Consider the following 11,879-nt stretch of genomic DNA (forward strand, 5'->3'; position numbering starts at 1 on the left):
TTTCTGAAAAAAAAAAACAAATTGACAAAAGATCACAAACAATTCCGAACAAAGGTAATTGAAATGCAATAAATCATGGGGTCATTTTGTGATTTTTTTATATCATATTTGTATAAAAATCAAAAATAATTATAATGATAATTTTTGAATAAATAAAAAAATAAAAAGAAAAACATTTTTATTTAAACTTCAAGACTAGACTATAGACTAGACTATAGACTAGACTATAGACTAGACTAGACTATAGACTAGACTATAGACTAGACTATAGACTAGACTATAGACTAGACTATAGACTAGACTATAGACTAGACTATAGACTAGACTATAGACTAGACTATAGACTAGACTATAGACTAGACTATAGACTAGACTATAGACTAGACTATAGACTAGACTATAGACTAGACTATAGACTAGACTATAGACTAGAGTATAGACTAGAGTATAGACTAGACTACAGACTAGACTATAGACTAGACTATAGACTAGACTATAGACTAGACTATAGACTAGACTAGACTAGACTATAGACTAGACTATAGACTAGACCATAGACTAGACCATAGACTAGACTATAGACTAGACTATACTAGACTATAGACTAGACTATAGACTAGACTATAGACTAGACTATAGACTAGACTATAGACTGACTATAGACTAGACTATAGACTAGACTATAGACTAGACTATAGACTAGACTATAGACTAGACTATAGACTAGACTATAGACTAGACTATAGACTAGACTATAGACTAGACTCTAGCTAGACTATAGACTAGACTATAGACTAGACTATAGACTGACTATAGACTAGACTATAGACTAGACTAGACTAGACTATATACTAGACTAGACTATAGACTAGACTATAGACTAGACTATAGACTAGACTATAGACTAGACTAGATATAGACTAGACTATAGACTAGACTATAGACTAGATACTAGACTAGATCTAGACTATAGACTAATAGACTAGACTATAGACTAGACTATAGACTAGACTATAGACTAGACTTATAGGACTAGACTATAGACTAGACTATAGACTAGACTATAGACTAGACTATAGACTAGACTATAGACTAGACTATAGACTAGACTATAGACTAGACTATAGACTAGACTATAGACTAGACTATAGACTAGACTATAGACTAGACTATAGACTAGACTATAGACTAGACTATAGACTAGACTAGACTAGACTAGAGACTAGACTATAGACTAGCCTATGGACAAGATTATAGACTAGACTATCGACTAGTGTATTGACTAGACTATAGACTAGACTATATACTAAACTAGACTATAGAGAAGAGTATGGTTTAGACTATAGACAAAACTGTAGACTAAATAGTAGACTATAAACTATTATATAGACTAAACTATAGAACAGACTGTAAAATAGTATATATATTATATTATAGACTAGACTATATACTTGACACTGTGCAACTTCTTCTTTTAAACGTTTTCTCTTCAGCGAAACTAAAAATTTCTAAATTGCTTAAAAATCATAAATTCCTAACACTTATAATGTTTTTTTATTTAAACATATTAAAATAATTGCACAAAAATTTTGTTTTTAAATAATTAATAACAAAATGAAAACCATTAACAATAAAATACAGCTGTTCAGTTAAACAGCCAATTATCGATATATAACTCGACCTCCCTCTAAACGTGCATAAACTTGCACTCTTGATTTTTTTCTGCTTATTTTTTCATTCGTTTGGCAATAAAACAAACGAAAATCACTGGCGAGAGTAAAACAAACAGCACACGCGTTAAGTGGCCAATAAATAAATTAACAAGTAATTAAATGTGTCATAATTAACACAAACAATATTAAAAAAGAATAATTTTCAATATGTTTTTAAAAGAAAAGTATGTAAATATAAATTGAAATTGGAAGAAAAATGAGAATATATAAAACAAATTTGAAAACTGTCAACCCATTGTGTTGATGAAAAATTTCCGCATTATTTTTTTGGTAATAAAAACAAAAAATTAACTAAAGACATTTAAAATTATGAGTAGAAATATTTTGCAAGTGTGTAAATATTTTATGTTAATGAAAATATTGAAATATTTACTCGTTAATAAAGTATTACTTGTAATAATAATTATTTTTTCGCAGACATGTTGACATTGTGGGGGTTTGACAATTAAAATCAATTATTTTTAAAAATACAACACTGTTGAAAGGAGACAAGCATGAATTGTATTTATGATTTATATGCTTTTCATAATGTAGACATATTTACACAATTTTTGAATTTGTTGCGTTTTATATTGTATACTTTTATGTCCAAAAATTACGAATCATTTCTTAACCGATATTTTATACACTTATTTTTCAGCAATTTGAGAGAGATATTTTCAAAATTTTTAAAGAAATAATAAAAAACAAAATTTGACAACTTACGTTTTACATTCTGAACTACTTGGCGCTCGTAATTCCAACATTTGTGATGTTTTTGTTTTAATTAAGAAAAATGAATTCTTATCGGCGGCCTCCTGACGCACCAACGTTTCCGAATCGATGCTCATAATGGGACTAACGGGTTTATTATTAACTTCGGTATTACGGGCTGCATGTAAATATTTCAATGAATATTTATCGTCCTAAATTAATGAAATTAAGATAATTATTAAACGATTTTTGCATCAAATCAATTACAAAAATTTTTACCTGTTTTGTCAGTAATACAATCATTGTTTCGAATAATAAACCATGTAATTGTATACTTGGATTTTTCTTCATGGTCAAACTACCATCATGTATCAAACGGTATTGTGTTAAATCCAAATTCTGAAATAAATTTGAAAGGAATTTAAAAAATTTGTTTAATGAAACTATAATACAAAGATCGGAAGAGTCTTAGACTATTAACTATGCTATAGAACAGACTACAGAATGAACTATATATACGACTATAGAACTGACTGTTGACTATAGACTTTAGATTGCACTATCAACTAGACAATAGCCAGGACTATGAACTGAGAGTTTAGAACACATATGGACATATGGACTATAGACTAGACTAGACTATAGACTAGACTATACACTAGACTATAGACTAGACTATAGACTAGACTATAGACTAGACTATAGACTAGACTATAGACTAGACTATAGACTAGACTATAGACTAGACTATAGACTAGACTATAGACTAGACTATAGACTAGACTATAGACTAGACTATAGACTAGACTATAGACTAGACTATAGACTAGACTATAGACTAGACTATAGACTAGACTATAGACTAGACTATAGACTAGACTATAGACTAGACTATAGACTAGACTATAGACTAGACTATAGACTAGACTATAGACTAGACTATAGACTAGACTATAGACTAGACTATAGACTAGACTATAGACTGACTATAGACTAGACTATAGACTAGACTATAGACTAGACTATAGACTAGACTATAGACTAGACTATAGACTAGACTATAGACTAGACTATAGACTAGACTATAGACTAGACTATAGACTAGACTATAGACTAGACTATAGACTAGACTATAGACTAGACTATAGACTAGACTATAGACTAGACTATAGACTAGACTATAGACTAGACTATAGACTAGACTATAGACTAGACTATAGACTAGACTATAGACTAGACTATAGACTAGACTATAGACTAGACTATAGACTAGACTATAGACTAGACTATAGACTAGACTATAGACTAGACTATAGACTAGACTATAGACTAGACTATAGACTAGACTATAGACTAGACTATAGACTAGACTATAGACTAGACTATAGACTAGACTATAGACTAGACTATAGACTAGACTATAGACTAGACTATAGACTAGACTATAGACTAGACTATAGACTAGACTAGAGACTAGACTATTGACTAGAATATAGATCAGACTATAGACTAGACAACATACTAAAGTATATATTAGATTATAGACTGTATTATAGATTAGACTATAGATTAGATCATCGACTAGACTATAGATTTGACTAAGGACTAGACTATAAAGTAGATTATAGACTAGACTACAGTTTTTTTGACTATAGACAAGACTATAGATTCGACTATTGACTAGACTATAGACAAAACTAGGTCATAGACTATATATTAAGCCATACACGATACTATAATCGATACCATAGTGTTGACCGTAGACTAAACAATAGCCCGGACTGTAGCCTGTAAAATAGACTAGACTATGGACTTAACTAAAGGCTTTAAATAAAATCTAACAAAAACAATAAAACTCACCTTGAATTCGTCCTTATCAAATGTTGATTTGTCTAATTTACGCTGAATATTTTGCAATCTGAAAAACAAAATCGCATTAATAATAAACAAAATCACTTTTAGCAACACAAACACAAATCTCATACTTATGCGCATCTTCAGCTGTCTTTACCGCCTGATTAACATCGACCAATATCTTTTTCGACGACTCTAAAGCCTTCTGTATAGCCTCCGCCTCGGCCGTATCCTCGGGCACCACACGCACCGTTACTTTATAGAGATTTTCAAACAACAGGGGATATTTGGTAAGACGTTGCAATACCGTCGGCAATAGATCTTTCAATTGCAAACGACGACAGGCCTTATGTGATTCAGCTTTCGAAAGCAACTTTTGTAATTGTTCATCTTTGCGACGTTTCTCTTTGAGAGCTTCTAAAGCAATTTGTTGACGAGCACAAAATTGGGCGGCAAATTCACGCAACTCTTCACCGTTTTTGCCATCAAACATTTCGGCGAATAGATCACCAACACTATTTACAATATAATTATGATCGAGACGACGCTGTTTGAGTTTCTGCTCGAAGGCACCGTGTAGATCACACAGCGATGACAAAGAGGGTGGGAAGAGTAACATTAAATGATCTTGAGAAAGTAGATTACTTTCTTGGAGGGGTAATAAGAATAAATGTTTTAAGAGTTTTAAAGTGCGGACATGACTACGTTCGGTTTGATAAATTTCTAGAAGGAAGGAAGGAAGAAGAAAAAGAAAGAGGTTAATACTTTTTAAGGATTATGTAATTAAACAAATTTACCATTTATAATCTCTTGACGTTTCTTTTCGGCATCTGTTAGAGCCGCCAGTATTTCGCCAGCTACATTTGAACTCCAGTCGGCCTCATTGAGATCATCCTCCTCATCACTTTCAAAATTCCAATGACGTGCCATTTGACCACCAGCCGCTGAACCACCCAAAAAACTAGCATTCGAAGAACCACCAATACTGCCATGAAACGAGTCCTGATGACTGTGCTGGTGCTGATGATGATGGTGGTGATGCATTGCTGAGGTGGTGGCTGTAGGTGTTGCAACACCCGCTCCACCCATTTGTTCCATCGAAGTGGATGGACTCTCGGAGCCACCACCCGATGACAGACTAGAATTTGAACTTGCTGTGAAGTTGGAATTTGAGAGACCCAAATCTGGTTGATCATCGCTGTTGATATATAAAAAGAAGAAGTAGATTAGTAAAGGAAACTGTTGCCCTATAAAATGAAAGTAATGAAGGCATTTTTTATAAATAAATTTATTAAAAAATATAAAATTAAACTTTTTTTCTACTATACCCCTTAAGGTATGCTTTATTTTTGTATATACTTACTTATCATGATTATAACCTAAAATTTCTTTGAAACTTTTACTGCGTGTATAACGTATTTTACTTTTCATTTTGGTATTTTGTTATTTTTTGCAATTTCTTTAAAAACTATTTTGTTTTTCTAATATTTTATATAATTTTTTTTTCTTTTTTAAGCAGCAAAATTAACAGCTTTAAATATTTGCTTATGAGAAGACCGTGGAAGCATCATTAAAAACAAAATTGTATAAAAATACTAAAAAAAGGAAAATTTTAATATTAAGAACACTATTTTAATTACTTGAATTCTTACTTTTCAATAGTTTTTCTTATAATTATAAAATTTGCACAATTTTTCCTGGTTTTATTTTATTCTCTTATAATAGCATTAAATTTCAACACCTGTTGCTCCGCTATTCACTAAAAAGTATGCAAAATATACACTCATTTGTCACCAACTAACTATTCACTACAATTTCAAAATGTTTGTTCTTTAGCCATGGTTGTCAAAGAAGGTGTTGTTGACTAGAGTGTTTGTTATGCACTAGTGTTACTTGTTAGTTTATGAAGTCTTTAATTTCAAAGTTTTTTCCTTCTTTCTTTTTCAAATATTTAAATAATTTTCCATTCACAAAACTTTTCCATAGATTTCCATGTATAAAAGACTGCTGCTGCTGTTGGAAACAAATCTTTAATAGAAAACCCAAGTCTCAATGTCTGGCACAATGTCAACAAATGTAGAAGTGCATCAGTCAACTAACTAAGTTTGCTGCAAAGTTCAACGTCAGTTTGTGTGAAATTAAACCATTTCCAAGTGATTTTGTTAGGGAAATTCTCTTTATGAAAAGATAATTATAGTTTTTAATTTAAAATGTTTGTTTTGGAAATGGTGTTATTGTACTTGTATGTAATGAACAAATAACTGCATATACTCCATGGCCTATATTAAGGCGTTGTATTATGAGTGTATGTGTACAGGATGAAAATGAACAATACATACATACATATAAAGTAATCTAAAGAATATCGAGAATATTGGGTAAATAGAGGAATTGGTAATAAATTAAAAATTAATTTTGGAATAAAAAATTATGAGAATTTTGAAAAAGACTACACTTAGTAGAAAATAGACTAAAGACTAGACTATAGACAAGACTTAAGAATAGACTAAAGACTAGACTATGGACTGGACCATAGACTGGACTATATAAAAGAATGTTGATTGACTATATAGTAGACTACAAACTAGACTGTAGACTAGAATATAGACTAGACTATAGACTAGACTATAGACTAGACTATAGACTAGATTATAGACTAGATTATAGACTAGACTATAGACTGGACTATAGACTAGACTATAGACTAGACTATAAACTAGACTATAGACTAGACTATAGACTAGACTATAGACTAGACTATAGACTAGACTATAGACTAGACTATAGACTAGACTATAGACTAGACTATAGACTAGACTATTGACTAGACTATTGACTAGACTATAGACTAGACTATAGACTAGACTATAAACTAGACTATAAACTAGGACTATAGACTAGACTATAAACTAGACTATAAACTAGACTATAGACTAGACTATACACTAGACTACAGACTAGACTATAGGCTAGACTATAGACTAGACTATAGACTAGACTATAAACTAGACTATAGATTAGATTATATTAGATTATAGATTATATTATATAGATTATAGATTAGACTAGACTATAGACTATCTATAGACTAGACTATAGACTAGACTATAGACTAGTCTATAGACTAGACTATAGACTAGTCTTAGACTAGACTAGACTAGCTATAGACTAGACTATAGACTAGACTATAGACTAGACTATAGACTAGACTATAGACTAGACTAGACTAGACTATAGACTAGACTATAGACTAGACTATAGACTAGACTATAGACTAGACTATAGACTAGACTATAGACTAGACTATAGACTAGACTATAGACTAGACTATAGACTAGATAGACTATAGCTATAGACTAGACTATAGACTAGACTATAGACTAGACTATAGACTAGACTATAGACTAGACTATAGACTAGACTATAGATAGACTATAGACTAGACTATAGACTAGACTAAAGACTAGACTATAGAGTAGACTAGACTATAGAGTAGACTAGACTATAGAGTAGACTAGACTATAGAGTAGACTAGACTATAGAGTAGACTAGACTATAGAGTAGACTAGACTATAGAGTAGACTAGACTATAGAGTAGACTAGACTATAGAGTAGACTAGACTATAGAGTAGACTAGACTATAGAGTAGACTAGACTATAGACTAGACTAGTTCTAGTTCTATTTCAGTTCTTGTTCAGTTCGAGTTCAGTTCTAGTTCAGTTCGAGTTCAGTTTCTAGTTCAGTTCTAGTTCAGTTCTAGTTCAGTTCTAGTTCAGTTCTAGTTCAGTTCTAGTAATCAGTTCTAGTTCAGTTCTAGTTCAGTTCTAGTTCAGTTCTAGTTCAGTTCTAGTTCAGTTTTAGTTCAGTTTCTAGTTCAGTTCTAGTTCAGTTCCTTAGTTCAGTTCTAATTCAGTTCTAGTTCAGTTCTAGTTCAGTTCTAGTTCAGTTCTAGTTCAGTTCTAGTTCAGTTCTAGTTCAGTTCTAGTTCAGTTCTAGTTCAGTTCTAGTTCAGTTCTAGTTCAGTTCTAGTTCAGTTCTAGTTCAGTTCTAGTCAGTTCTAGTTCAGTTCTAGTTCAGTTCTAGTTCAGTTCTAGTTCAGTTCTAGTTCAGTTCTAGTTCAGTTCTAGTTCAGTTCTAGTTCAGTTCTAGTTCAGTTCTAGTTCAGTTCTAGTTCAGTTCTAGTTCAGTTCTAGTTCAGTTCTAGTTCAGTTCTAGTTCAGTTCTAGTTCAGTTCTAGTTCAGTTCTAGTTCAGTTCTAGTTCAGTTCTCTAGTTCAGGTTCTAGTTCAGTTCTAGTTCAGTTCTAGTTCAGTTCTAGTTCAGTTCTAGTTTAGTTCTAGTTCAGTTCTAGTTCAGTTCTAGTAGAGTGCTTTTTCGGTTCTAGTTTAGTTCCTGATCATGTTATAAAGTCGGACTGTTCGCTTAAATAGATTTCCTACTGGGTTTTCTAATTCCACACATGCCAATTGACAATAATAACAAATGTTGATGATGACAATGATATATTGACTACATATCACTCAACTAAAAGCAAATATGAATGCCAAATAAATAAATATGTATATGAAAATACAAAAAAAAAAAAAAAACATATTTAAGGATAAAATATTGCACAACTATAGCTCAACATTTAAAATTCATTTAGCTGTTGTGCACTACGTCTCTGGGTGAAATCGTAAATTATATGCAAGAGACCACCCATATCTTTGTCCTCCAGCACATACACCAAAGTAAGAAATTAAAAGACGATATGATAATTGAGTCAGTAGTTGCAGTCAGTCAATGTCATATGATATTGAAGTCAAGTACAAAGTATTTTTTATGTGCGTTATAGGGAGTGTGGGTTTTGGTGGGTTTTTGAAATGTTTTGATAAAAAAACTGAAATTTTCAAAATATTTCAGTTCAGTATTTACAATTTAATTTTATAATCCAATTCAATTTTTTTAATTAGATTTTGTTAGAAATTGGTTTATTAAGAATATTGAAATATAAATTTATTTTTCGCACGTTTCATTTAAAATTATTCCATTTTTTTTCATAGTTTGACCATTTTGTATAAATGTGTATTTTATGGCAAATATTATATATTTTCAGCCAAATGTTTTTGTAATTTAATAAAAATTCAAAATGTTACTAAAACACACAGAGAAATAGATAGAGAAAGAGCAAAGAAAGAAGAAAACTTTCCATAGCCTATTTCAGGGCAGCATTGTTGGCAATAGGTTGTTTGATCATATATCTTTTGCCAGTCGATATTAGATGTTTAGAAACCAAAGAAAAAGATGATATCATTTCATCATCATATATATTTTTTTATGTTTTTAAATGACAATGAAAACTTGGCTACAAATAAACCTTAAAAAAGTTGGTTTTTTATACAGTGGACAGTTTTACTCCTTTTATTTAGAAAATATATATGTGTTTGTGTTCTAGTTTCTGTTTTGTCTGTCTGGTTATTTATTCATTAGTGTGTTGTTAACAATCATAACATCCGTTTAAAAAAATTTTCCCCCAATACAATTAAATACCGCACCCTAAAAGTATGCCTCTAATTTTTCCATCATTCTTTAAATGCTATTGTTTTGTTATGACTGCTAAAGGTTATTGTGTCTTGTTAGAAATAGTTCAATAATCAGAAATGTTTTTCTAGTTTTGTTTTGTCTCCTTTTTTTTTTATGCGTTTCATATTTCTATTTTAAAATTAATTACTATAATTTTTCTCTATAAAAAGTTAATAAATTTAATTGCAATAGTTTTTCTTAGTTTCTTTATTTATAACAATAGAAAAGTTTATTATCCTTGCAACTTCCGCTTGGGTGGGGATCATCTTTTATTAAGTTATTCTTTAAAATTGTTAAGTTCTTTTTTATGTAGATTTATTTGTTGTATTTTGTTGTTTAGTTTTTTTTCCTGTGACTCTGTTAACTTTCTAATTTTCCATTGACCGCATTTTCACAATTGCAGCAATTAGAACAATTGTTTTTATATCCTTGATATACTTGGTTGTTTTACTAATTTGCTAAATTTAATTAAAATTGTCAGTTGATAGAAAACATTGAAAAATTTTTAAAAGTGTTTACACCAATCTAGTGTTTAACTAAGAAAAGAAGCAGTTTTGACATTTAAAAGTATGCTACACTTTAATCTATGCAGATCTTTGAGATCTATCAATATCTTTCTGAAGATCATTTACTGAAATTTTAAATTAAACTAGACTAGATATCGGACTTGTCTTAGACTAGTCCATGAATACGACTAGTTTAGTCTATAGTCTAGTCTATAGTCTAGTCTATAGTCTAGTCTATAGTCTAGTCTATAGTCTAGTCTATAGTCTAGTCTATAGTCTAGTCTCTAGTTCGTCTAGTCTATAGTCTAGTCTATAGTCTAGTCTATAGTCTAGTCTAGGTTTATAGTCTAGTCTATAGTCTAGTTGTAGTCTAGTCTATAGTCTAGTCTATAGTCTAGTCTATAGTCTAGTCTATAGTCTAGTCTAGTCTATAGTCTAGTCTATAGTCTAGTCTATAGTCTAGTCTATAGTCTAGTCTATAGTCTAGTCTATAGTCTAGTCTATAGTCTAGTCTATAGTCTAGTCTATAGTCTAGTCTATAGTCTAGTCTATAGTCTAGTCTATAGTCTAGTATATATTCTAGTTTAGAGTCAAGTCTATAGTCTAGTTTATAGTCAATTCTACAGTTAAACAATTTAAAAAATTCCATGTTCTTACAATGATACAGCTAATATCCCCAAATATAGAAATACAAAAAAAACTTTTTTGGCAACACCTCTTCCTAATTTATTCAGAACAATTAACATCTCTGTATATGAGACCTCTAATAAAAACTTAAAACTTTTATTTTATTTATTTCATTCCAAACTTGTACGTTGTGTTCAAGTCTAGAGCGGAAATTAAAATTGTTCATTTATGTCTATTGCCAGCTATCCATCTCTTGCTAGACACTGTGGAAAAGGGAGCTCTAAAAAACAAAACTTTAATTGATAAAAAAAACTCCTTAATTTTCGTAACTTTTCATAAATGTTTATTTTGATTGTTACATTTCTTAAATTGAAATAAATAAGTTTAACGATTAATTCATTCAATTTGTAAACACTAAACATGAATACATGTAACACTTACACACATACAAACAGATGTATGTTAATGTGTAGAGGTAGGGTGCAAAAAACCCGAAAGTAAATAAATAAAACAATTGAAAAGTGCCAATGGAAATTAACCGAAATCCCTACAAAGAATGTTAAAAAAGTTAAAGTATTTTAACTATCACAAAATTCTAAATTTTCTTTTAATAACAATCTTTTTCTAAAGAATGCATTTTCTTTGAATGTTAATAACCTTTTTTCCTATTAGTGATTTCCTAATGGGGTCTCTAGAGTATTCATTGTCATTGACATGTTATAAACGTATTTTTTGTTAAAACTCAAAAAAATTTCAAATTGTGGGTGTTTGAAAAACATTTAACTTTAACTTCTGCTTACTGGTATGTACCCCAATAATACGAATAAATATTTTTTTAAAAACATCAACAACATCTTTACTCACATATGTATAACGTTTGTTGTTTGTATGTATGTTGGCAAAT

The 11,879-nt window shown here is 30.4% G+C and overlaps 1 protein-coding gene across 1 annotated transcript; it reads right to left on the reverse strand.

Annotated features, from left to right (window-relative positions):
• Positions 1-2,410: 2,410 nt before the first annotated feature.
• LOC119615257 (rho guanine nucleotide exchange factor 11-like) lies at positions 2,411-5,726 on the reverse strand. Its single transcript, XM_037971333.1, has 6 exons — positions 5,644-5,726; positions 5,078-5,478; positions 4,412-5,003; positions 4,287-4,344; positions 2,706-2,825; positions 2,411-2,638 (listed from the first exon to the last, which is right to left on the reverse strand). The coding sequence occupies exons 1-6, from the start codon at positions 5,709-5,711 to the stop codon at positions 2,435-2,437; spliced, it is 1,443 nt and encodes a 480-aa protein (XP_037827261.1). The 5' UTR covers positions 5,712-5,726; the 3' UTR covers positions 2,411-2,434.
• Between the last annotated feature and the right edge of the window lie 6,153 nt (positions 5,727-11,879).

This window comes from Lucilia sericata, unplaced genomic scaffold (assembly GCF_015586225.1).
Source record: "Lucilia sericata isolate MDLA Ls3-8-SP2 unplaced genomic scaffold, ASM1558622v1 Contig004654F_arrow, whole genome shotgun sequence".
NCBI classification, from domain to species: Eukaryota; Metazoa; Arthropoda; class Insecta; order Diptera; family Calliphoridae; genus Lucilia; species Lucilia sericata.